General features: G+C 45.4%; 1 protein-coding gene across 1 annotated transcript; it reads right to left on the bottom strand.

Moving 5' to 3' along the window:
* Nucleotides 1-1,049: 1,049 nt before the first annotated feature.
* On the bottom strand, nucleotides 1,050-27,128 carry LOC115315567 (26S proteasome regulatory subunit 7). The gene is made up of 11 exons (XM_029974756.4): nucleotides 26,979-27,128; nucleotides 24,421-24,458; nucleotides 24,226-24,307; nucleotides 20,581-20,672; nucleotides 17,852-17,991; nucleotides 14,755-14,923; nucleotides 11,306-11,470; nucleotides 8,653-8,740; nucleotides 6,606-6,808; nucleotides 5,762-5,858; nucleotides 1,050-1,278 (listed from the first exon to the last, which is right to left on the bottom strand). Exons 1-11 carry the CDS (start codon nucleotides 27,052-27,054, stop codon nucleotides 1,121-1,123), a joined length of 1,308 nt encoding a protein of 435 aa, XP_029830616.1. The 5' UTR covers nucleotides 27,055-27,128; the 3' UTR covers nucleotides 1,050-1,120.
* Between the last annotated feature and the right edge of the window lie 863 nt (nucleotides 27,129-27,991).

The following is a 27,991-nucleotide window of genomic DNA, read 5'->3' as shown; positions in this document are numbered from 1 at the left end:
ATAACATCCTATCTCCGTTTTAATGCATTAACATTAGAATGCTCGTTTTCATGAAAACCCGCCAGTATCAGTCCGTGCATCTGTTTGTCAGGGCCATGCGTGATGTCGCAAGGAGGAGGGGAGGTGAGGAGGTATCGTCTTTACAGATTCAATGTCTCACCACGGCGGTGGGGAGAGGGAGAGTGACGCGTGCCGACGTCATCGCTTCGGACCAATGCGAGTGTTGCACAGCTGGCGCAGAACCAGAGACGGGCAGGCACCGCGCTGCTTGGGAATGCGGCCCAGCTCAGTTGCCGCTCCGGCGATGAATGTGGTTTGAACTAAACGACGAGAGAGGAGGTAAATGAGTGGCAAGGGGCCCTAAACGAATGAAAAGGGGGCGACGAATAACAAATGCTAATGCATTTTCATCGATCTAAATCCCATTAATCACCAAACAAGTTAATTTTTCTGCAAGTGTTAACTTTTTTTAACGTAACTGCGGTATGCACTCGTGAACTGCAATTTTTCATGCAAGAAAAAACAAAAAGTAAAACCACATTGCTATGAGAAAAAGCAGTTTCCTTTTTACCCTCGCTTTCCTTTTACTATAAACCCGTTTCACCTTACGTCCGAGCGCAGCGGATATTACGAGTCATTGGAGCCAATCCAAGGCAGTGTGAGTGTCTCATGGCCTTGGAGAGGGGACACAGCGATGCGCGGAGAGCGTATCACGGGCTAGGTCCGCAGAACGGGATTGGCTAGAATGGCTCGTAGCATTCGCAGCGTCCGGATAGTGCTCATGCATAATCATTCTAACTTAATTGTTTTTGACATTATCCACCTTCCCCTTCTCATAGACTGACAATCAGAACCGACAGGATGGTTTGGCGGAACTAACCCCATCAGTCTAGTGGGGTTATGAACTTGTTACGCAACTGTACTTGCCGAAACTCCTACTAGAACCAGCCAATGCACTCCACAAAGTCTGAACAGGGTACATCTTGGCCATCCTGGATGTGAATGCACTGGAAGATTGTTCTTCCCGTGTGTAGGAGCCACGCCCAAACGACGATGGAAACAGATTTTATTGTTGCCAGTACCCCGCACAAATCCTCGGAGGCGGCGGACGACCGAGGGCTCAGTTGTAGGTCATGTAGCGTGGGGTGGCGCTGAACTTTGCGTACGACTTGATCACCTTGTTGATGGCCTCCAGGAAGTCCTTCTCCGTGGCAATCTTGCGCCGTGCTCGGATGGCAAACATGCCCGCTTCGGTGCACACACTGCGAATCTCCGCTCCTGCGAGCGGTGCAACAAATTTATGGCGACGTTTGTACGCGGTGCAGTGAACCTTTTGTACCTTTAGATTCGCGGCCCTGCTTTTTCGCTAAGGTCGGTGACGTGTTAATGACCCGATAGATGCTCCGACTTGAGTGCGAGCTTCCTGCCTTTGACCGCACTTCGTCGCACGCAGAGCCGGAGCCCAGCGGAAGGCAAGGAGCACATGCTGGAGGCAGAGCATCCACCAGGTTCCTGGCCTGTCACGGACTATAGATAAATCAATTTACGTTGACTGGCATACAGTGCTCGACAAAGGCAACATGGCCGCAGGAGCGCGTGGTTTCTGACTGCTCACACGTAACGTGCGAGTAGTCCTGTGACCTCGGCGGCCTCGCTGAGCGTTGTACACTAGGACAGAAAGTGTATCCCCGCTATAGGGCAGTGCACTTCCAGTAGTTGTCAAGACATATTGCATTAGTAAATCGAGTGAAGCGGTGTACGCGAATGTAAACTGTGTAAGAAATTCGACTAACTACTGCGAAATGCCATGACCTGGAATCTACAGTGTCTGTTACGCATTTGTTATTATACGTGAAAACGTGCCGCCAGAACACCTTCACAATGTTCCTTCAACTAAAAACCACACAAAGTTGACAGTTGCACATGGCCCTACGGAAGCACGGCATGATTTTACCCTAATGACAGTAAATACAAAATTTATATTACTGTATACGGTAGCACTCCATGCGAAGCTCTGCTGCATTCATTGAGGGATAAGCTAGAAAACCTCGCAGGTACCCTTTCATTGCTACGCATAAGGCTGCCAAAGGGATACCATATTCATTCAAATATAGGTCAACCTTTTCTAAAATTATGGGTTGGCCTATAATCATGACCAAGGAAGATTGACTTATAAAGTTATACTAGTTAGCAAAACTTCCGAATCTGTCCTAGCACTCCAGCGCAAAGCGGCAAAGCTTGACGAGCGCCACAGCATGGAGTGCTGTGGCTGAACCTGATAGTCATGTCATGCAGCCACCATCCCGACATTTTGAGAAGTCTTTCCTTGTGAGTGTTTTGATAGTTGCTCGTGACATTGCAGGCCTCGCGACAACAGCATCATGGTCTGCAGTCAGACAATGACGCGGCCAGTGCAGTCGAAGAGTTAGCTCTAGTTAGGGTAACTAGGGATTGCTGCGAAATAAATGACAGTATAGAATTCCTTCCCTTTCATCTTTTCTAAAAAATTTGGGTCAACCCTTTGTATTTAAATATTGTTTACTATTCTTGGAGAGTTCTCTATATTCCTAATCTATATAGGAGTAAATGCGCAAGTTTTATCGAAAGCACAGGGAATGATGGCCCAATAAGACCGGTGGTCACGTAGACGCCACTCATTTTCATGGTCGTTACTTCAAGCAAGCCAGCCTAAGAGAATAAAACTTGAGACGGCTCTCACGCGAATAAAATTGCAGCAAACTGAACTTGTGCAAGCACCTTTCAAAGCACTGTACCCTGCGTATGACACAAAGCATAGCTACGGGCCTGTTCAATGCCCCTGCGCAGGTCCTGTGTTAAAAGGCTGTCCACGCCACATACTATAAACTAATTACAAAGGACCTCCTATGTGATAAAGATTTTGGTCTGTTGTAAAAGGAGTGTAGAGAATGCAGATACTCTTACTTCAAACTCCAAGGTGGATTATGACAGGAGCCTGTCCTAAAATTGAGGTTGAAAAAATGAGAATGGATATTCGAAAAAAAACTGGTTTATTGAAACTTGAACTTTGAACTGAAATGCTCCACCTACGATTGTCATCACTGCGCAATTTGGATCGTATGAGCCTCGCAAAGTGCCGAACACAATGGCAGTGGTATGCAAAATGAATGCCACCGTGGCCACCATTCCTGAACCAAAGCCACGTAATGTCCGAAATAATGACTGCTGTCGGAGAATCCACTATAATGGAATGGTGAACTACTTGCAAATTCCGTAATATAGCCCATTTCGTCTGAATGTATGTTAAGGCCCGTTCACACTCTTGCAACCGAGTAAGACCGAAAGAGACGGGACTTGTTGAAACCTCTAAGGGTTTACCCGGAAAAAAATATTTCTGCAAAAAATGTTGATTTTGAAAAATGACATATTTACATCCACCAACATCTAGACAGTATTCCCAGAAATTTTCACTAGTTCACGCTGCACAGTTAATTTTTTATAAATTATTTTCTGTCTACCGAAGCTAAAGAAAGGGTAGGGTTTGGAGCACTTTGAACGCTGTTCCACTTTTTGGTATAAATTCCATTTTAGTCAAAATATCATTTGATAATGGCAATACCAAGGAAGGCTCGCTCTTCACTTTCCGTGACTGAAATTTAATATGGAATGCGGCTATGGAATGTTTTTGTCACTTTCCAGATGTCTTTTATAAACAAATGTTGACTTTTTGTCGAAGACGCAGAGGACCAAAAAGTTTACCAATTTTGCAGAAGAGAAAATTGCTAGAAATAAATTACATTCACAAAAAAACTTTCCAGATATCTAGCGAATAAAATCTTGAATATTGCGATTGTTTTCCGACGATAAATTAACTAAACAATGTGGGCGTGTTGCTGATAGAAGCTGCTCTGATTTCCTTCCCACCTAACCGACAGACCTGAAAGTTTGTTACGCACCCTCTAGCATGACCACCAACCTACCCTGTAAATTTCATTAATTTTAAGCCAAGGGTTTAAAAGTTGACCCTCCCAGGGGGTGTCTCCCCTTAAAGTTTTTTCGGACGAAAGAATACACTGGCACCCTGGCGCCATCTATGCGGTGACCCTGGAACTGCATTTCATAAGAGCGAAGGTTTTGCAGGATTTCCGAGGTCAAATGTGTGAAATACCTGTGAGAAAGACTCGTTTGAAACGTTGACAAATGTTTTTTGAGCCAAGAAAGAAAGGATAATGCGTAAGAGAAACAAAATATGCCGGACCGCCAAGGTTACACTGCTACCCAATAGACGGCGCCAGTGTGTCCTCTCGTAAGAGGTTTTAAGGAACCCAGTTCTAAGAGGTCGCAAGAGTGTGAACGGGCCTTTATGTTATGCCATAAGCGAAGCTGATTCGACGGCATAGATAGATAGGAAGACCAATTAAACTTCTCAAATCGGACGTTACAATTAGGGTTCCATGTTTGGTGAAATGTCTGTCGATTCAAATTTATTCGAAAAACACGAAATATCAAAACCACAACAACAAAACGAGAAAAGAAAAGAAGACTGTATTTTACAAATAAATTTTGAGAGAGCACAAGGTTGATGCTCCTGAGGAGAGGTTTTTTTTTTTTTTTTTGAAGCTTCGGGCTACTGACAAAAGGGAGTTTCCCATTTGCGTCAAGGTTCGTTCACAACAATGGATCGGGTCACGAGAAAAGCCACTGTTCCAATTTCCAGTTTGGACCACACTATATGTACTATTCCCTTCTTAAAAGGAGGAGGGAAATCGTGCTTTTATTACAGTGAGAGCTACGGACCTGTATATTTCCTAGGAGGGGGGGGAGGAACAACTGAAGCTTCTTTGCTTCCCAGCGACTACGTCCAGGTGCTTAGTTATTTCCAAGTATAGACATTACCTGAAGTGACGCCAATTTTCAAGATTTGTCGTGGGACAGTTAGTATTTGGCCAATGCCAAATGCAGTTGCAGGCATATCATTTGATCAGGTGAGTTCTTATAAATTGAGGGTATGTTTGTGTGTGGATATTATTTTTTTTAATTTTTATTCTGAAAAATTTAAAAACAGTAAAATTAAACTCAGAATTTCAGGGAATTAGGAATATAAAAAAAAAAATCTGATAATCCCGAAATGTTTAGTGAAAAATAACTCCTAAAAACACCCTCCGAATTTCACGAACAATAAACTCGGAAAACACGGAATCCTAGTTATCACCAAATGCCTGCTGACACCAGATCTGTTGTAACAAGGTCATACTGTATTTGGCGTCAACTATTTTGTGCTATGTTGTCAGGGTTAGCTTATTTTCCACACTGCCGCAGCCACGCACTGCTGCACGAGCTCATAGCTTCATCTTGCGTCCCACTTGCGTGCGCTCACAGAGGTGACTATGAGAGCGCCGTGGAAACTACCGTTAGCCTTGACAATGTACTACAAAAATGTTGATGCCGACTATGCAGAGCGCAATTAAGTTTGTCTGCTTCTTGCACAGGGGTTACGATTATGTCAGAATGCCAAACTCTTACTAACTAATTGAAAAAAAAAAAAAAAAAGTGGGTAGATTTTAGGGCATTTAGCATTGAGGTCTACCCACTGTCTTTTCAACATCGTTCTGACGTCATTGCAACTCCTGCGCAAGGAGCAGACGACTTGCTCTCCACATAGATGTCCTACCCTACCCAATACTGTGGTGTTAAAGGAAATGCCAGTAAAGAAGAAGGAATTTCTAGCCAATGCACCGACGTTGTATAGGCTAAATCGAACCACGAAAATCACTTTACGTACCTGTACTGTTGGGACAGAGTCGAGCGAGGAGTTCGAACCGGATGTCTCTTTCGACGCTCATGGAGCGCGCGTGAATCTTGAAGATGTGAGTCCTTCCCTGAGAACACAAGACAGCAAGTTACAAGCCTGCGGGGTCCCCGCAGAGATGACGCAGGCTGCAACCACGACCAAAACAATTCAACTGCCTGTGGTTCGAGGACGAGCGATTCACCGTACACCAATATGTCGGCCTGCCGTACCGAACCGTCGTTGTCTAGGTGCCGGAGTGAGGGAGCGAGCGCTTCACCGGTGCAATGACAGTGGCTAGAGTTATGTTTGATGACGACGATAAAGCTACATTAAATCCTCGCAATTATATAAAAAACTTATGGTCACTGACAGGATCGGAATGGCACGAGGTTCGTTCGTTTTCTCGCCTCCGGCGCAAATTTCCTACCGTCAACAACGCTCGGGCATCTCACGAGCCTCCATGTGGGCAAATGCGACCAAAGCACTGCAGAGTGCAACGGGCGCGCGACGGTGGCCAGGCATATTAAAGAGATGCCCCGCAATTCTCATCCTAACGGTGACCACACGGAGCGCAAGTTCGTCTGCTTCTTTTGCAGGGGTTGCGATGACGTCAGAATGCTGAGCTCTAATTGAATCCGATTGAAGATAGCGGGTAGACCTTAAGGGCAGCTTGCTTTGAAGTATACCCACTATCCTTCAATCGGATTCAATCAGAGCTCGTCATTCTGACGTCATCACAAACTCTGCAAAAGAAGCAGACAAACTTGCACTCTACATAGCTCCTGAAAATACAGGCCAGGTGGCGCAAGTCAACGTCCGATTCAAAGGCACCTACCTCGAGGTCCGGCAGTCCGAACTCGACCTTGCGGTCGAGCCTGCCCGGCCGCATGAGTGCGGGGTCCAAAATGTCCGGCCTGTTGGTGGCCATCAGCACCTTGATGTTGCCCCGGGGATCGAAGCCGTCCAGCTGGTTGATCAGCTCCAGCATCGTGCGCTGCACCTCGTTGTCCCCGCCCGCCCCGTCGTCGAAGCGGGCCCCTGGGGGTACGCCCCACGCAGTCGATCAGGCAACGGAAATCTCATTAAGACGGGACCCTTCTTGTGAACTCTTTGCAGCAATTAATTGATTCATTGATTCGGGGGTTCTCAAACTTTGCTATCTCGATGAACCCCTCCTCGTCTCGGCAAGGATCGAATAAAGCGGTTCCGGGCCTATGGAGGTTTTGAACAATAACAAACGTATCGGGGAGTGCTCGGCTCAGAGTTACGCATCATTGGGTGCGTAACTCTGAGCGGAAAACACTCTCCCTTGATTCCTCCTTTCCATTCAAGAAAGAGGGAGGCCCTCCTCCTTTCTGCGAGGAGTGGCTCAGAGACATGCCCCCGTGGGCAGGAGAAAGAAGAGTGCGAGAGGGAATGGAGAGAAGGAAACTGGGAGCCTGCTTTCTACCTGGCAAAAGACGATTCTGTAGGTGGGCCTTTAAACTGGAAAAACACTTTACACAGGGTAAGGGACGGTCAAAGAAGTTTCGGAGTTCGAAGAGCCCCTGAGGGTAGCCTGAGGAACATCTGGATTACTATAAATCCAGTTCAAGAACCCATACATTGATTGATTGAAAGCACTTAATATATGCATGGCATTTATAGGACAAGAGCGTAGCACTTTCGTGCCCTGGTTTGGAATGTAGCCTCGATAAAGAGTAAGGCACAGAGCATGCAGCCGAAGATTGCTCTTGGAGCAGAGATTTTTCTCGGAGTGCGCTCGGCGGCAGCAAGGTGGACTATGCGCTTTACGAAGGCTCTTGCTTGTGGGCTTCGTGTACTGTGAAAGCCATGCAGGAGTGACTGCGGTGGGTGCAGTGAGGTGACGAGAGAGGCACACGGCTGCAGAAGGAGAACGCCAGGCCCAGCGGAAGCTAGTTGCCATTATGCGGCAGCCGACCGGCAGTTCGAGAGGCAGTTTCGGTGTGGTATGGGGGACATGCACGACAGACTGTGGGTTCGGGTGGATGCGAGAAAAGGTGTTCCAAGTGTCAAACATTCAAACGCCTGTGAGAAATGCAAAAAGAAACAAAACAGTCTGCCAGTTATGTAGGTTTTCCGCCCGTGATTACGTCTTCCTGCAGCAAGGTAATTTCTGAAGCAAGACAATTTCAAACTTTGACGCTAAAAAGAAGTGACAGGACTAACACGGTACAGCTTATACTGCTCTTCCTTTCAAAATACAGAGATCACCCAAAAAACTTTTGTTTTAACTGCCCAGATAGGACCTTATGCCACAAAATAACCACCCCTCCCCCCCAAAAAAAAAATAAAAGAAGAAAAAAAAAAGATATTGCAATGTTTATGTTGTGAGACAGATTTTGAGTTAAGAGTGATTCCAAAGCCAATTCCTATTTCGGGGTAGATATTAAAAAAAAAAAAAAAAGGTTAGTTTCAGAATTATTTCCAAGTCAAAATATGCTTTGCAACGTAAATATTGCACTAGCTTTGTTTGTGTAAACTTGATTTTGTGACATACTACCTAATGTCCAACCAAACACTTAAAAAACTTTTTTCCCGAGTGTGAATTTAGTGTTGTCTAGTATGCACACCGATTTGTTTGTCGTTTTTTTCCTAGACTTCATTTCGTATAACTTTGTGTGCTCCAGCTCAAACTAAAATACATACATAATAAAAAGAAAAAAGTGTGAAGACGAGGACAAAGTAAATGGTTACAGTGCTCCTCGTCTACGAGCTGTTTTTGTTCTTATTATGTCTGTATACCGACTAGCCTAAACTTTAACAATAAAATATATAATCCTTGCGCCAGGTCTTTGAAGAAATGCCAGCACGGACAGTGACGTGGGCTTGTGGAAGCACCGACAAGGTCCGACACTTACCGCCAATGGCGTCGATTTCGTCGAAGAAGATGAGGCAGGCTTTCTTGCTTCGTGCCATTTCAAAAAGCTCTCTCACCATTCGTGCTCCCTGAAAAAAAAGATAAATAAAAACTAGCATCCTCTAAGACAGTAAAAGAAGAGCTATGCAAGTATACAATTGCAAACTTTTTGTATAGTCAAAAACTGCCACTAAAAAAAAAAAAATGTTGATATGAAAAGAACACGAACTACATGGCATTGCCGAGGTATCAATCATCACCGGTGCACTACACAAGAAATTTGTATTGGAGTGGTAATCAAGTAGCTTTTAAACAATCATTTTGAAAAGTTGAGCCCAACAAGCGTTCTTGCCACTTTACATACTTGTTATAATTCAGAGTTAGTAAACTGGGTGATCTAATCTGGAATTTGGGAACACAACATTGTCATATTGCCATCTTGATATTTTCTACACGATCGGTGACCTGACAGCTTCACTTCAAATAGATGAGGAAACCAAAAAAAAAGTAATTGAGAATATTACTAAAAGTCACTCAGTTACTAAAAAAGGTATATCAGGATATTTCTTGAACTCTGATATGACTCTGAGGAACAAGCAATAGTCCTTACACTCCATTCAGATTGAGTGTATGAAAGTATAGTAAAACTTTAAATTTTCTTGAATTGCTAAAGTTACAAAATCTAAATTTAAAGGCACACAAAAATTGTTGCTATAGACCTTTCCAAAAATAGCGCTCTGGCCGCCGCCATTTTGCGAATCGAGCGACCCCTATCAGTCAGAAATTTCTGGCACCCGCCTGAGCTGTGGAAACCCGGTCAGCGTGGCTCCCCACCTGCATTTTGCATTCCGAGTTCGCCGGCTTTCTTGGAAATTTTTATTTTATTCGCCTGTTTAGGATGCTTACCCTTTGTATGTTATCTTCCACAGTGAGAACCAGGGAATACCAGGGCTCGTAGCCCGCTCGGCCTTCGCAGGAAACGAACGAACGGAGCGAACGTCAAGCAGCCCGCGACGCAGGCAGTTCGACGTGCTTGGAGGATTATTTCCGTCGAGATAATCTCCAAAAAGCCTTTCAGGCTCTGTTCCGGGTCTTCGCAAGAACTAGCTGATAGGGTCGGGTCCGGGGTGTGGCGACACAATAAGCACGTTCGTTCATTTGCTATGAAGCTTTGCAAAAAAAGGAGCTCTCTTCTACATGTTCCCCAAAACAGGCCAGATTCCGTCCGATCGTCGTGAAGTGACTATCGTTGACACTGTATATTGGACATGCTGTGTTATTTGAGACCTTTCTCAAATCCTGTTCGGATAACGCGGCACCGAGGGGTACGTACAATATAATTTTTGTTCGATTGATGAGATTCATTGAATTTTATGTTGTGGGCGGGGAATATCCCTGCAGTACGGATATCCTGTGTGGTCAAATATTTTGACCTTTATAGATTGACACGGCTGAATTAACAGTGCCGTAAAACAATGAACATAAAATAAAACAAACATTCAAGTTGCATTTGTTCTGTCGCGCACGGACTCACTAAAACAGCTTTCATTTCTTTGTTTTTGTTCCCAAAAATAGAGAACTGCTTTCTTAAAGACCTCTATAAATTATGCTCGCCACAGAACACAAGATAAAAAAGAAAACGCGGCAATTCAGCCGCCACCAGCGTCCGGAATTGCGCCCAACGCAGGCTGCCACAGCCTACTGACGAGAAACTCCACAGCTCAGTGCAGTCGGGCAACACTGACGTACACTCTCAAAACCAGGGACACGCGCTGTAAATCGCTTCGTTCGAGACTGCCGCTGGAAAGGTCTATAGGTAGAAATTTTTAATTTCCTAAAATATGCAACTATTAAGTGACATGTGTCTCTTTTAAGGTAATTATCTCGAACTATCATGTTTTCGAATCGAGCCCGACTCAAAATGGGTCTCATAATGTTAATACTAAGCAAAGATATTTTTTTTAGGAAAAAGTTTTTTGGGGAGAACTTTAAAATAAATAATTTTTTGGTAGTTCAGCATTTCTTCAGAAAGTCGGGGTGTGGTATGCGAGTCACATTGGTTGCAATGTAATAACAAGGTGCTCGAGACTCCCCACACCCTGCATTTCTTTACCCGTCCGCGACTTCAGCATCATTTGTGGGACTTCTTCTGTCTCCCATCGTTTGCTACCTTTTGAGAAAAAAAAACATACTAGTACCACTACGGTGCCTAAAAACGCATCTCTGATTAGCATGTTCAACATCCTACACCGCCCACACATTAAAAGCAGTCCCAAAGTAGCAAGAAACGATGTCGCAGAAGACGGCACGCTGTTGGACGCCGCAATCCCGGAAATCGGTCATGAAGTTTGGGCAAAAACGACGAGTAAACAACGGCGTCGCATTCGTTGCTACGTTTTAACTGGTTGCTGCGCAAGCTTCCACAAACCGCTGAGCTGGGAGCGAGCTGTGGCAAAGCGAGCATCCGGAACGTCCACCTCTGCCGCCGCGCCACCTCCACGATCAAGACGGGCAACGCGACCCTTCTACAACGTCGTCGGGGCGGAAGTCGGCAGACCGCAATTGAGGACGCAGCACGCACGCCGGTCGGAGACACGCTCCGGCCACCATACTACTACTACTGACAAAGCCGAGACAAGCGGCAGCTCCCTCACCTCTCCGACATACTTTTGGACCAGCTCCGAGCCAATGACCCGGATGAAGCAGGCGTCCGTCCGGTTGGCCACCGCCCGGGCGCACAGTGTCTTGCCCGTGCCGGGGGGGCCGAAGAGCAGCACCCCCTTCGGGGGCTCAATGCCCAGGTCCACAAAGCGCTCCGGCTGCTCCGAGAACAAAAGACCGTCGAGAGATTAGGACGATGGACAGAGCCCACAAAGTTCAAACAATAACAAAAAACGAAACAAAGAAACATACACATAACATAGTTAGTATATGCGAATCCAGTTTTTTGTTGTTTTTTTTGTTTTCTATTATTTTGCGAGAACGTTTTTTGGTTGAGAATGGACTGCTTGGGGTTACCTCCACTGCTGTCTCCTCTGTCACAGGCAATGCCAACGTGGCAAGCTTGAACGACGAGAAGTCTTAAAAACCGTTTCATTGGTGCCGCCCAAAACAATGGGTAAAATGTCGGGCATAGGAAAAGATGGAAATGTGTTTGGTTGTCGGTAATTTCAATGTAGGAAGGACACCTTCTTGAAACAATGGTTATAAAAACTCGTTTGTTCGAGCCTCAACCTTAACCACTTTGATCTATGTGGGCACCGTACCGGTGCGTAGTCGTGCGATACTACTGCGCGACACATGTTTAAGGCCCCCGGGCCGCCGATCGTACTGCACCGGCTAAATTTCTCATCAAGAGCAGAGACAATAGACGGCCATTGGGGCTGACTAACTTGCACAGCCTAGACGTACACACACTGCACTTACTTTTTAACTCATTTGCTTTTCAAAGCAAACAAGTCCAACTCCCTTATCCAACTTCCTTATCTTGACCCTCACATTAAGGGAGAACTAAAACACTTTCTGTAATAATCTTTCTCTTTGTCCGACGGCGCCTTCTGGTGTCCGCGATGGTTCCAAGGTCATCAAACTTTGATATTGATTTTAATAGAAAAATCAGCCATGCCTGAACGTAATGTTTGGTTTTGCTAGGATTCTTAGAGCTCATAGATTCAGTTATGACCATAAACAGACCATCACAAAGGTGGTTAAGTGCCGCTTTAACATGAAAACTCCAGATGGCCGGAAAGAGGAATGAAGGAAAAGGGAGGTAAATAAAATGACCGCATCTCCTTGGGGGTGAATGATGCTGATTGGGGCGAAGCTCTGGTGGTGCTGATGATACTGATTTTGTTCATAGGTAGTGCTGATGGTGCCGATTTTTTTTTTATTGCTCATAGGTAGCGCTGAGTTCCAGGCTGCATTTCGACTTCATTATTACTGCTTTATGGTCGGTGAAATGCAGAGCCAGTGGTTCTTCCAGCGGATCAGCTTGGATTCGCTAGAAGCCGTGGGAACGTATCTCCACCGCCTAAGTCAATGGTCCATGTCAGAAAGAGAATGAGTGAAATGGATCGTGGTTATAAACGCAGTTAAGCATTTGTCCGCAGTGCCCTCTCGTCTATAAACGTTGAGCCAATGCATGCAAAGTTTAACACGATTATATACGCATTTGACCGCAGCGCCCTCTCCTGTATAGACGCTGAGCGGCTACATGCAACTTTTCATCCATGACAGAAACCCCAGCTCTTCAGTTACTAACACATCTCAGAGCCCCCTACTCGTCCCGCAGTCGTGCCTGAATGGTTAATGCAATGGACTGGAAATCCATTGGGGTCTCCCCGCACAGGTTCGAATCCTGTTGACTGTGCAAACATTTTTTTCTTTTTTTAAGAAGACAGGTGGGATGGCAATCGATGTGAGCATGGACGCCGGACAGACAAGGCCAGACCCTAAGAAGCTTCGCCCATAAAAGACAACCCTTACATAAACATAACAAAGGCCGATTGGCATACAGTGCAGCACCAAGTCAAAACTAGGAACCCTGGTGATGAATGTATTGTATTTACTCGCATAATGAACACACTTTTTTCTCGGAAAATTCACACATATTTGGGGGGGTCCATTATGCGGGGTAAAATTTTTGCATTTACAGACTTTGTGCAAATGTCATATTAGGTGCCAATATGACCAGGCAACGTACTGTGGCACGTCCCCACTGATGGAGGCACACCGATGACTGGTGGGGGGCGTGCCACAGTAACCATGCTTTATAAATTGCAAACCTTTTTAGGGTGCTTTCAGTGTCCCTTTTGCCGAAGGAAAAGCGCCCTACAAAGCTCACTCAGCACGGAAAGCAATGCAGCCGTTCTTAGATGGTATATATTGCTAATATCCGGCAGTGCATTCGGGTATATAGCGCGACTAAGCGTATGAGAACTCGGACAAAGCTCAACCGCCGACCGCCGAGGCCCGCTCGCACAAATCAAGTTTCATTTACGGAGACTGCTGTTACCAGGGGCTACCAGACACTCTCAACTTACGACGCAGCGTGCATCTCACTGTGCAATTCTGTTAAGGATTAATAAACACATTATCCCGGAGTATGTGAAATTAGGCCTAACCCCTTTCACGATTTATCCGTCCAAAAGCGGACCACGGACGTCGGCGTGTTTGTTGAAATCAATGCATCCAATAGGCGAAGAATGTCCAAGGCTGGGCAAGTCCTCAACCCAAGCTTCGTCAAGGGTGCACGCTGCTCGGCTTCGCAGTTCATCACTTCCGCAACTACTGCAACTACGCACTTACAGCCATTACGAGAGCGGCTTGGCTTTGCTTGGCTTGGCTTGGTCTGACTGCTTGGCGACAAAAGAAAATTGGCTTGGTGGCTAGATAAATTGGACACAATTCAAGGCTCACGGAGCCGAAAATTGGAAATGCGTTGATTACGCGAGGGAAAAAAAAAGTCCAAATATTGGTACAAATATTGGTATTGGGGTGGTGCCGTCAGTGTCGGCGTCGCCGTAATCGCAGGGAAAACTTTCCGCTAAATTTAGCAGGGAAAGTTTTCCGCTAAATTTGGCAGAGAATTCTTTCTACCAAACTTAGCGGAAAGAATTCTCCGCTAGATTTAGAGGGGAAATTTTTTCGCTAAATTGAGCGAGAAATGTTTTTCACAAAATTTAGCGCAAACGGGCGCCTAAGAGCTGGACTCAAAAAAAAAGTCCAAATATTGGTACCGGTTTTGAGGGATGCGTTCATTATGCAAGTAAATACGGTAATTCCACACTGATGCGGCGCTTTATCAGCGCTGTATAACTAATATGGCATGAAGTCAGTGCTGCATCAACGAAGTCGGTGCGATTTCTAGCGCCAAACAATAGCACTGAGGTAGCGCGGTAGCGTACGTGCGAACAGGCCCTTGCTCTAGAAGAGTAACTTGTAGCACTTTGGCCAATAGATGTATGGGCAGACGAAGGAAGGGAGATCAAAGAGGTAGAGCGGCAAACCTTAACGTTGGCTCAATTACTCTAGAAGAATAACTCGTACCACTTCGAATAACAGATGGACAGACAGAGAGAAAGAGAAGAAAGGGGGCACCCACGTGCAGCAGGGGGGTCTCGACGACCTCCCTGAGCTTCTCAATCTGCTCCTTGCAGCCGCCCACGTCTGTGTAGGTCACGTCGGGCTTCTCCTCCACCTGCATCATGGTCACTGTGGGGTCGATCTTGGGCGGCAGGGGGATGTGGATCTGGTACTTGTTGCGGTCCACCCTGCCAACATGGGAAAGAAGCACCTCAGGAGGGAGCACCACCGAGAACCATGGCTGCGGCGTTTTCAAGAAAAGGCCGACCGATGCTGCTTAGAAAACAAGGCCCGAGCCTTTTCTGCACCGACATCATCCCTAGCGAGTACGCACGGCACCACTCGGCTCGTCGCACTAAGCTAGGTGTGGCGCCAAGATACACGCGTCTGCCGCCTTGTCACACACTCTCAATGAGCTCCGGCGCTTTTGCCACTTGGGGCAGGTAGGGGATTCACTGACGGTGACATATTGCACGGGCCTTGTCTTCTAAATGGCACTGGGCCACCTCCTCTGGCTTCCCATGGCTTCAAAGTTCCGGCGCCCGAGTCAAGAGCATAAGAAATGGTCACTAAACATCTAGAAAATAAAAGAACAAAAAAAAAGATATTCGTAGTAAAAAATAGACAGGTCAGAAAGGACACGCGTGTGCTTTTGGTACAGAACATTACTGAGCCACTTCAGTCATCTAGGCTCAACAATCTGCTTTGCACTGTATACCATGACCTGCTGTAGTAGGTTACAGCTCAAGAAAATAGGGCAAGGGAAAGGAGGGTAGGGGAGGAGGAAGCAGACGGAACGCTGGAGAGAGGAGGAGGTTTTCCCCTCTCCAGCGTTCCATCTGCAGTGATGTGATTGGCCTAAGCTGTTTTGGAGCACCTTCTGGAGCAGTCAAAACGGAGTTTTGGAGCAGCAAAACTGGCTTTTGGAGCAGCTAAAACAGTGTTTCGGAGCTGCGAAAGTTGCTTTTGGAGCAGATATTTTTAGAAAAAAAAGAAAAGATATTCATTTCAAGTGGTGTACAAACGAAGGACACATTGCTCGCCGCAATCAACTAATTATTGTCAAGATAGACAACCTGGGAGTCTTTCAACATGTAACCGAAATGCCAATGACATGACACATTTTGCAATGCTTCAGTTAAATGGTAAAAATATATCGGACCAAACTGCACATATTAAAATTTATTTGAAAATGAGCAGCTTAATAGTAAATATCACATCATTAGGTTGACTAGTAATATAGTAAATGGAAGCAGTCTCCAAGTGATGAAACACGTAACTACTGCCGTGCAATGCGAAATTGTTGCGCGAGCTGAGATGGCTGTTCAATCGAAACCATGCCACTCCGCACCGTCTCCAACTAATTCCCAAAACTGTATGCAAAATGTAGCTGTCCAACATACAACAAAAAAAAGCAGTCCAGCGGCACGGGCTTGCCAGGACTGCAGGCGAGGAACAAGCTAAACAGAGAAAAAAAAAAAGAACCTGAGCGCATCGATGCAAGACATCACGAGCCAGGATCAAAAAGTTCTCGGAGCGCTTTGGGCAACGACTGAACTCGAGACAAATAAGCACACTGTGCGGGTTGAGCATGCGGACATTGCCTTCTTCGCTTCAGCTTATTTCTCTTCACCAACATCTTTCGTGGCTGATTTTTCACGTACCGGAGTATGTCTCGAAAGAAAGCCTAGCGACAGAAACCTAGGTAATCAATACTTCGACACAGCAGTCTTTGAGCTAAAGGGATGTTTGTAGTAGCGTATTAAACAAGAACAGGATTGTAGATGAACATGCGGCAGCCCTTACGTTTTAGTTTAGTAAGTGCCATAACTGCAGTGACGTGGGGACGGCAAAATCCGACGTCGCGCGACCATGGTGACTGGCAGGCACAGACCAAATATAGTTTGGCCACGGCCGTTGCTTTTAGGAGCGAGTGCTTCAGCCCATAAAGTAACCCCCGCCGCGCAAAAACATGGTTTCGTTTCACAGCATGACGGCACAGCTGGTACGCAGCACGCTAGCGTCGGAGCGTCAGCCCACGCCCACGTCAATCATTGAAATGTTTTTTTTAAAAAAAAGACGTGAGAGGAGAGACGGGGGGAGAAGCCATGCAAGACCGGATGAATGATTGATGCAGGGTACTTTGTGTCGGACGGCTGTTTCCACCACCTAGCTCATGTGTGCTCAATTACGGTACTCAGTTTAGTTTCGGTTTTGAAAGGCGACCAAAACTGGTCCTTTGGCGCAGGCTTGGCGCAGATTACCCATATTTTGGCAAAATGTAGCAGGATGTAGCAGGGTTAGCCCCTTGGCGCAGTTTGGCGCAATTGGCGCAGCAATCACATCACTGCATCTGCTTCCTCCTCCCAAGTTTTCCTTTCCCTCGCCCTACCTTCTTGACTCGTAACGGAATATGGTGATCTTGGCTCGCCGAAATAGACAATTCATGCAGTCGTTGCCATCCTTTTCATAATTAATCTCGTCGTTGCATTCGTTATATGCAACGCAGATGTCCTATTCTGCATAGGCCATTCGCCTTTCTAAGGTATCACAGTTCCGCCGAGCAAGAAAAAATAATTACAATCACATAATGAACCGGATAAATTGGCGTCCGGACCAAGCAGACCTTAATTTTTTTTTCAAAGCCATGATCTACTTTTCACACAATGAATTTTCCAATTTAAACTTTCTGTCTCTATACAGCAACCGTAGATGACAGAAACTTTTGGGCCTTCAGAAGAAGGTTTCGTGAGGATACACTTCCTCGAGCATCAATACAAAGTTGGTCTGACCAGCGGCATAGCCAGGATTTGTTTTCAGAGGGGTGAGGGTCGCATCTATGACTTGGGATGCAGGGAGGGTCAAAATGCATGTAGGGTATATTATAGGATCGGCTTAATTTCAGGGGGTGCTGAACCTAAATGAGCACCACCCCAGCCTACACCACTAGGTCTGCTAACTTTGACCCAAGGATCTATTTGTAAAAGGAAAAGCAGTGGCCATCCTTGTGCGCGTCGAAGAAACTGTATGGCAACTGCAGTACACATGGGACATTTGTTGGCTCAAGAACAAAGCCACCTGCAAGAGCGGAGGAGCAACATGCAAACCGTCCTCACCCGACCCTCATGCCTTCCTCGATGTCAGTTGGCGCCACCGAGTCGGCGAGGTCCACCACAAACTTTGCAAACTGCTTGACGTTGATGATGTACTTGGGGTCGTCGCTGTCCGCGTTGATTATCTTGGTGCAACGGGCAACCTGGAGGATCGAACAGAAAACGCTGTGAACGTTTGCATTTGGTCATGAAAGTATTTAGCCGTTGCTCATTTTCCCGCATGAAGTTCACCACTTTTCTCAACAAGACGGTAGTCACTGCGTTTTATTTAGTTAGCCACGATGTCAGTTGATCATTACCAACAATTCTAATTTCGACATTTGTTTAATAAAACAACCAAATAGCTGTGAAGTTTTTGACAACTGCTTTCCAAGTTACAGATTGACAGTGGCGTCACTAGGGTCAGAGCGGTGGCCAGTCACGACCACCCTCCCCCATCCCACGCCTTTCACTGCCCAGCTGCACCCACCTGAGCGCTGCAACCGGGGCGGTCTGCCCCGCCACCCCCCTAGTGACTCCATTGAGCAATCATTAAGGTGTCAGATGCACATAAAACCTCACTATCAATAAATATCATCAACCACCCAATACAGTGTAGACCGCATATAACGTATGTCGCGGGAGTTGCGAAAATCCGCACTATAAGCGGTACAGCGCTATAACCAAAACATAAATTTTTCAGGCCAAAATGCATGTCCTCTTACCTTTGTAACAGAATTTATTTATGTCAGATAAAAAATAAAGCTCAGTTTGAGGAAAGTCTTTATTTCACCAGACAAGTACACTTCTCTCTCAAGTGTGTCACACATTTTGAAAGAAATGAGCGACTTTTGCCTGGCGCAGCCTTTTAACGGCGTCGCGGGTTGCGGACGGACGTTGCGAGCGTTCAGGATTGCTAACCCTAATCACTTTTCTCCGACGATGAAAACGCGTGAAAATTCGCATCCTTTATACGGTACGCGCCAGTAATACCTTCAACTTGAGCACAGGCATGAAATGCTCCAAATAAGAAATCCGGGCGATGTTCGAAAACACAAATGATTAGAAAGCACCACTGTAGTCGAAGTAAACAAACACAACGACACGGGCGTTTCTGCCGTCTTGAGAGTGCTGCCACAACATCGCCGCACGAGTAGGTGGATCTTCCCCTCTAGTACGTGCTGGGTTATCATAGCGACACACGACGAAAATTCAGTCAAGGATAGCGCTTTTATGCGGAATGATGAGCTTCTACCACGCCGTCTACGTCGACGATCAAAACCGACGCCATGATTGCGGATAGAAGCAGCCGGCCGGCCGGCCCGCGACCGGCATGTAACGCGCGTACACTTCTCCTCGACCTGCGATTGGTCTGTCGTTGCGATTGTTTCCAACGTTTCCAACGCAGCGGACGTACGTACGCACGTGAACGACACGTGCGTGCGTCCATCCGTCGCTATGGCAACTGAAGCCTCTCTCTTCGCTTCTCCCCGCTTCTTCGAGCAACCTCCTTGCACTGCGAGTGCCGCTTGCGGCTCGCGCCGTTATTTAGTGTTGCACAGGGAAGCGTGCTCTCTGCGTCGGTCAGTCGGCGCGGTCGCCGGGCTGTTCCGAAAACCGCACTATAACCGGTATTTCCCTTCGCCCGCCTGCATTTTAAGCGGTATGTAATTACATGGAGTTCAATGGGAGGCGAACCGGTGGTTTAAAAAAGCCGCGTTATACCCGGTCCTGCACTATAAGCGGTTACGTTGTAAGTGGTCTATACTGTATTTGGATATATTATAGCAAAAAATCAAGTTAGTGGCAGGACACCCAGCTGTGGAAGCTGTACGAGTTATGTTGGCAGCACAAAATTCGCTCAAATAGTAAACCGGGCAACCCAGTTTGTTGCTCGTTTTGGCTGCCGAAAGGCTATCACATTGCAGAAACGTTGTTGTTTGCGTTGTGTCGCCACTCCCACAATCTGAAAGGGTTGCCGGGCAACAGAGCCTGTTGGCGAACATGTTGACCGATTGTTGACAAACATGCTATTTTTATGTTTCAACCGTGTTCTTCAATGTGTAAGGGCCCTAAAAGAACACTTTTTAGTGCCTGAATAGAACATTTATGTTATAAAATAAACTACCCCACCCCCACCCCCGCAAAAATAAAAAAAAAATAAAAGGAAGAAAAAGTTTGGAACAATATTTATGTTGCGGGAGAGCTATTTAGCATTTTGGATGTTGACCCCAAAACAGAACCATGTTTCGAGATTGCTCAAATAAGTCCTGTAACATAAATACTGCACACATTTTTCGGTGAAAGTTCCTTTCGTGACATACTGTAATATACCATGGAAGCACCCACTTCGTTCAAGCGCCCACTATTAACTTTTTCCAAACTAGGGAATTCTGCAAATTTTACGTTAAGTGCCCGATTTGACCACGGAAGTGCCCATGTCTAAATTAACCGTTTTCAGTGAAAGCGGGGTGACCCCCCCCCCCCTCCCTATTTTATGGTATGTGTCCTATTCTGACACTTAAAAAAAATAATGGGGGGGGGGTGGGGGGGATCAAGATGCCTCAAACAATGATTGTCTAAGGCATCCCGACAAAGTTGATGAAGAAATTCAGCAATGATCTTTATCACCTCCTACATAGCTTCTTCATTCCTTTGGGGTTTCTGAGCAAACAAAAATAAACCTTTCATGAAGAGACCCTAATGGATCATAGGAATCGTGCAAGAAATTGACAACCCAACCAACAGCCCACCTGAAGTGGTTGCTCATTCTGGAGCGTCTGTTTGTCAGCTGCCAAGTCCCAGAGCGCTGGTGGGGCCAGGCCAGTGTCAGACTCCTTGATGCCTACAGCAAGACATGTGCCTGCTTTTAGCATTCAAAGCTGACAGAACGAAGCTGCAGGAAGGCTACAACAGGAATTCTAACCAATGCGTGCTACACAACATTTGAATGCGTATCAACAATTTGAAATGAACCTAAATCTTTTACAGTGCACAAAAATGCACCGGTTTTACATTTTGGCCAAACAGTTAATACACCAGCTCAAAATATTGCAAAATACAATAATGACAAAGCACACATCATACGATATGTCAGAGTTGCCCAGACAGGCACTTGAAAGAGCCACAAAAAGGAACCATTTAAATGAAGAACTGCAATAAAAAAGAATACATGGCACTTAAAAAAAACATTCCGAGGACTCCTAAGCACTTCTTATGAGTTGTGAATGCAAAAGCATCAATATTGTTCTTCCGCTTCCTTAGTTCGTCTGCGGAGAACTGGTGTGGACGGCCACGTTTCGCTACTACCCAGGTTGCAGCTGCCGACGATATAGATGCCTCAGGCGCTGCCATGTTCCTCGGCGCCGAGGAGCAAAAGCGGCCGCAGCGCCCCCATCTCCGGCAACGCCTGACACGAGAGCAGTGGCCGAGTGCACTCCTTCCTGGCGTACGAGCCGGAGCGTCAGGAAGCAGGCTTCTTTGTGGGGTGGCATTCCTTGGAACTATGTGCATGCATCCCAGCCAATGGCTATCAAGGAGCCGTTTCACTAGGACTTTCACGTTTCTTACGGTTACAGCAATTGCAGATGCTGCCAGCTCCTGAGAATTCCTTTAGCGTTTTTTTTGTGGTTATTTTTGTGGTTACAGACGTCGCCAGCTCCACTTCATGGGAGACTTAATGCTTGTGCATTAAAATAAAATGCTTCTTTGCAGGTGGTTACGGCAAATTCTACTCATGAAAGGATTGTTCAGTGTGCTTTTTTATCATGAGTCCTCATTCGTAAAACAAGGACCTTGTTCGATGTGAATATCAAGGCTCGAAGCTGACAAAATACAAACTGCCTTTTTAGAGTACAGCTCTTAGGCGCCCGTTTCCGGGGTGAGCAGCGTCGCCGTCGGCGCAACCATGCGCGTTGCACTATGGGATGTTTCCCCGCCAAAGTTAGCAGGGAAATTTGGCAGAAACATTTCCCTGCTAAATTTTGCTGCTAAACTTGGGTTAAGTTTCCCAGCTAAATTTTGCAGGGAAATTGACTTCCCGTGACCTCAACAGCAATTCAATTTCCCCAGTATATTTAGAGGAGAAATTGACGTCACGACTTCGTGTCATGTCAGCCATGAACAAATTCAGCGGAAGGAGGAGGAGGAAGAAAGGGGGAGGAGAGAGGAGGAGGGGAAGGGGCATACCCTCCCCTCCTCAAGAGCTGTGCTCTACTTTCTCATTAGAGATTTGTAAACGTCTTTCATTTTTTTGTCTTTCCTTTTGCTCTTGCAAGGGGGAGGGAGGGTTTGCTAGGGAGCTCTGAGCTGCACTGGGGCTCCCAAAGAGCCGCATAAGGTTCACGAGCCGCGGGTTGGCCCCCCCTATGATACGTATTCATATCTCTCTTCGGTAAGCCAAACTTCTTTGCAAAAGCAGGAAAGTAGCATCATCCAGATTCCATTTTTCTGATTCTCTACAAAAAAGAAAAAAGAAATAAATTCTTTCAGGATTTGGATTTGACCCCTTATGCTGTTGGCACCACTAAAGTCACTAACCCCCTATTTTGGCTCGTCATCAATAAAGAAGAAACTAAAAAGAATCACTTTGCATTTCATAATAAATAATTGTAGACAGTACCTTATCAGACATCCATAGTCGTTTACCAAGAAAAAACTTTTTCTATAAAAAAGGTGGATTTTGAAAAAAAAAAATATGTTTTAGTTACATTCGCCAACATATAGAGAGTATTCCCAGAAAGTTTCATTAGTTTACACTGCATAGTTAATTCTTTATAAATTATTTTCGGTCTACTGGTGCTAAAGAAAAGGTAGCGGTTGGAGCACTTTCAATGCATTTTTCTCCGTTCCACTTTTCGGCACAAATTTCACCTTAGGAAGACTATCATTTTCCTATTACACAATAGAGAATTATTTTTGGTGGTTTTCTGGTATACACTTTTGTGAGGAACATGCCTGGCTGGTTAGTTCTTCTACTTTAACATTCTTTTATGCTAAAAAACTAAATTTGTAAAAAAGCGTGGAGATGAAAAAAATATTTAATCTTCTTATGGAGTTATACTTATGAAAAACAACACAATATAGCAAAATAACTAGCTGGGCATGTGCTATGGGTATTCCTATGACTATATTACACATAAAAATCACAAATTGTTATTTCATTCTAGAACGATAGTCTTCCTAAGCGAACACACTGACTTCCACATTGTAACATTCGTAACAAGTTTTAGAATTGACTTAGGACAATAAAATTTGGCAGGGTGGGCTTGCCACTTATATAAACTTCCACTGCAAACTTGACTGAAATCAAGCAAGTGGTACAAGAAGTTGACTTTTGTGGGTAGTGTCTCCCCTTGAAGGGACAATGAAGGCAATTTTGGACATATTTTTGGCGATTGAACTGGGTTCCAGGCACGTCTCAGGCCACATTGCCCAAATTTCAGCTGAAACCGGCGCTTGTGTGCTGCGCAAATCAATATAAACAGTTGCGGTAATAATCGTACCGGGATCGACTGGGGCGACGTCCCGAGAGTTGCAGGAGAAGCCAGGAGAAGCGGCTCACGTGACCTTTGCGGGGCCAAGAAGCGCGACAACACAAGAGACATGTCAGCGATTGGTCGAAACGAGAGACGTGCCCTCGATCACGTTTTGGTTCGCGATTTTTAGAAATACTGTTCTAGTTTCCGCTTGAATAACCATGAAAAGTATAAATCGGACCGGAAATGATTACTAAACCGTAAATAAAGCAGCATAATTGTTTTCTATTCGCTACGCTGAACGCGAAACGGCCAACAAGCAACTATGGGCACTTCGGCATGCGGCCACCCGTTAGCAGCTGGGCGGTCTTCATCGGGTGATGGCGGAGGCCGCCACACACGTACTCCCGTTCCGCTTGTGTTGGGTCACTGAACGAAAGCTCGAACTCGCTCGCGAGAGTGGCATTGCCGTCCATGTTGACAGATCTGACTAAACGACCGCGCCACCGCACTGCTATAACCCACCGCGGTAACCAGAGTCTCGATCTCCTAGATACTACCGATATCAACTATTCACACTTGACGTCCTTCCCTACGTCACCTCCGCTTTAGGAGGCCCAGAAACAAGAATGGAGATTGTTGAGTTTCGGTTTCTTTACTTCTTTCGTAGGCACAAAAATATGCGTCACAAATGTCTACAAAAAATTGGGCAGCATGCTATGTTCCCAAGATGCATAAAAACACCATTTAAAAAAATTAAATACAATCGTCCAATGTTCCTTTATAATCAGCAAAGGCTACAAAAGCATCAGCCTTCTTTTTGATGAGACATTTAGCTATGCTAGCCCTCATGCAGAGAAGGAACAATCAGTGCTGAGAAACAGGCACCGCCCCGTTGAGCTATGAATAATCGTGGCTCACCAGTAAGCTCATTGACACGCTTGAGAATGGCTTGGATGTCGTCCTCAGCCTGTTTGATGGTCTTGCTGTACTGTCCAGCACCCTGGGAACACGAGACAGAACACAGCAGTGTCATATGTTATCATACTTTCCCCAGCACAACAAGAGTAAATGTCTAAACCACAGCATAGCAAAAAAAAAAAAAAAATTGCTTACATATGTTTTGAGTAGTGCGATGTCTCCTTCATCGAGAACTGGAACAAAGAGATACAAAATTTTGAGTTTCTCAATTCAACAGGCACCACCACTTAAAGGGCAACTCCGCTTCAATTTGGTTTTTGAAAACACAATGAAGTCCCCTTCAGTATCACTAAGAAAGACCATACATCAAATATTACGACCTAGTTCTGTCTAAATGTTTCTTAAACGGTCCGACAAACTGCAACACACCGAGTTGCCTACCCACTGTCCCTACCCACTGTGTACCCTCAAATATTACTTTCTGATCGCTTCTCTACTCTTGAAAGAAGCCCAACCCATATCCCCTTGTACTCCCTCATTCGGTGTATTCCCATGTGCCCCCAATGCCAACCTGCCCACTCTTTTGCTGTATTTCTAAACCTGCCTGGATTTCTTGGCGGCCCGAGGCCAATGTTGCCCAATGGAGCCGAAGTTTCAGTTTTGATTTCTGCTCGTGCTTAAAATTGGATTTAAAAATGTACATAAAATTTCTCACGAAGCAAATGAGTAGTGTCTTTCATTAGGGCTCTTTAATGTGAAATCACTCATTATCTTGGAATCTTCGGAATTGAGCGGAGTTGCTCTTTAAGGCTTGCACGTGACTTCTTTCGGCAGTAGTCACACTTATTCCTGCTTTTCACGTCCTCAAATACCGTTTCTGCAGTGTAACCTTGGCACAGCAGAATAATAGTTTGCAGCTTAAAAAGCACCGGAATGGCAGATAAAGTTTCTCTCCCCATTCATAATTTTGTTTTGCCGTTACATACTAATCTGGAAAGTGCACCACTAAAAAGGTCTCATGCTGTTTGAGGGCCACTCAAAATGAATGAATAAATAAATGAATGAATGATGTCCAAGCAAGCATCAATAGTTGTGATTTAAGCTGCAGCGAAACAGACACCAACAGCGAGCTTCCAGAATCCTTTATCAACGCAAATTTTACAACATTGAAGTATGAATTCTTGGCCAGATGTGTTGCTGCTTCCCATGTGGTGCGTATATATGCTTTGCTTTTCCCGAGTAAAACTAGTTGAAAGTTAGTGCTTGTCCTGTTTACTTCTTGTCCTTGTCTTTTTTTGCGCTATTTTATATGTTTAACTAAGATGAACCAACTGGACCAACAACGTAACCTACAAGATAAGTGAGAGCTAGCTATGAGAAAAGAGTAAACCTATACGCACTCCAGAGTGCACTTCAGACGGAATGGCTATATGCTCTCCGCAGAGAGCTCATGCCGCTCGGGCCACCCTTTTCGAACGGCGCGTGTATCATTGGGGAGCTCGTTACCAGAGCCCCCCGCCAGCGTTCACGCCGCTTTGCGGCGACAGTATGCGGCTGCTAATTACGAAGCCCCGCTATCCCCGATCGCACCTCCGGAAAGGGAGTTCGCTACCATTTAGTTCTGCGAAGTTTCGTCGACAACATTCAGTTGCTTTAGTTTAATGTTCATCGCAAAAAAAAAAAAAAAAATGTTGTAAATATTGCCAAATGCTTCGACAAAACAAAATGTTTGAAAAAAAAAGGGGGAAAAAAAAAAAAAGTAGGCCCACCGCGGATCGAACTGCGTCCACTTGCGTATAAAGCGGACACCTTAGACCCTATGCTATGCCACCAGTTTGAAAACTCTTTGTGACCATTTGTTTTATATGAGTTTAGCGGAGTGCATATAGCTTTACTCATGAGAAAATGCTATGTAGCAATAGAGACACCTACATCTGATTTGACTATTAAGAAGTGAACTGAGTACAGCATTTCATTTCAAAGTACTCTTGCACCACGACTCTAAGCTCAATGAAAGCAAGTTTTTCATTACCTAATTTCCCCCATTGTCAGAAATATATCACCTGTACTTGATGCACAAACTTCATCAAAACAGTTCACTTTTTAAGCCCCCCCCCCCCCCCCCGCCCCTTCCTTCCCCCCCCCCCCCCCCCCCCCCCCCCCCAAAGGCAACCAACAAAACCTTACATTTCAACATGCATAGCTCACCGTCATAATGTTCGTATTTCACCCTGTGTCACCAAAACATCCCAATTTTTTTTTTTTTTTACTAGGGTAATTTTAAAGTACCTTTCCTCTACCGCAAGTTTTCGAACTGGCATGACAAACCTTTCTTGTGAATATTACGTTATGTTGCTGTAACCTTTTCTCTTTTTTTTTTTTTTATGCTGATGATGGTGCCGATTTAGTTGTAGCAAAATTTATACAGCGTGAAGTCAGCTGTCTCTTACATAAGGGGCATTAATTTGACCGTTGCAGCGCAGTGCGACATGCAACCTGGGATGATCTTGAACATGCATCACTCTCCCGTGATCAGCGAGACGTTACAAGTTTGATGTCCGTTGAAATGAGACCGATATTCTGTTCAGATATTTTCAGCACTGTGAGAGATGCTCAACGGGCTTCAGACAGCCAATTTTCGGTCTTGAAAAGTTTGCACAACTTCGAGAGAAGGAACCACGACAGTGACGCATCAAAATCTCGTTACTCCGATGTTTCCAAAACAAATTTGCCCAATTTTTGAAGAAATTTACCTTTAATGTCCTCTTCTTTTTCCTCTTTTTCCTCCTTTTTTGGCTTTCGCATGTCGTCTCCTAAGTAATCAGGCATTTTTCTAAGCTTTTTCTGAACACACCGACGTTACTCTCAGTAGAAGTTGTAGAAGCGATTGATCGAAATCCCGATCGAAAGCAAGGCTTGGCAGACGGGATATTTAAGCTGTTTAAGCTTCCAGGAGCGCTAGCTTCTATATGAATGTTTAGCAAAACAAAATTACAATCTTCAAAAAAAGTTAAAATATTGGTATAAAATGTACAAAAAATGTTCTACAATTAAATAAAAACACAAATTTAAGAAATATTTGTCAAATTTAAGAGGGAGGGGGAGGAGAACCGGCGACTAGAGAAAACTTCGGCGCGCACTTTATTGGATGAAATTTGGTGACGTCACGACCAATAGGAGCACGGAAACAGACGCGGTCTCCTCAACGCCTGGAGAAACATCGGAAACATCGTGCCTGACGTACCGTCGTCGAACGAAAGGTGAGTGGTTTGAGTTTTCCTGTGATGTGATCTCTGTGTGTGTTCGTTCCACGCGTCCGAGCTGTTTCTTAGTTTCAGATCTATTTGGCGCCGCTGCCTACATTGTTTGAGCCTGCGTTCACGATTAAAACAACCATCGCAGAAAGCTGAAAGCCCGCCGAAGAACGGCTGACTTGCGAGCTAAACCTAATTCAACAAAACCATTTGATCCGACAGAATAATGTGCTTGATCTTACATTTCATGTCAACAAAGAACTGCGCTGTCTGTCTTCGTCCCTACATGTTTTATTCTTTCGTGTTTTTCAAATCTTTACCAACCCGCGTCCAATCGAATGCCCCGATCACAACAAATAGTTGGTCGTGCTCCGATGGCCCTTATCATCCGCCGGTAAGGCAGTTACGTCAAGTAACGTCATATTCTCAAACTGTGAAATACTATTACCACCTCTAGTTTCACATTCTGGTGCACCGTGCACTTGCAGCTTCCTGCACCCCTGCGAGGTTTC

The sequence above is a fragment of the Ixodes scapularis genome, unplaced genomic scaffold (genome assembly GCF_016920785.2).
Source record: "Ixodes scapularis isolate PalLabHiFi unplaced genomic scaffold, ASM1692078v2 PGA_scaffold1__304_contigs__length_218370807, whole genome shotgun sequence".
NCBI lineage: Eukaryota > Metazoa > Arthropoda > Arachnida > Ixodida > Ixodidae > Ixodes > Ixodes scapularis.
This window is presented reverse-complemented; position numbering and strand designations above follow the sequence as displayed.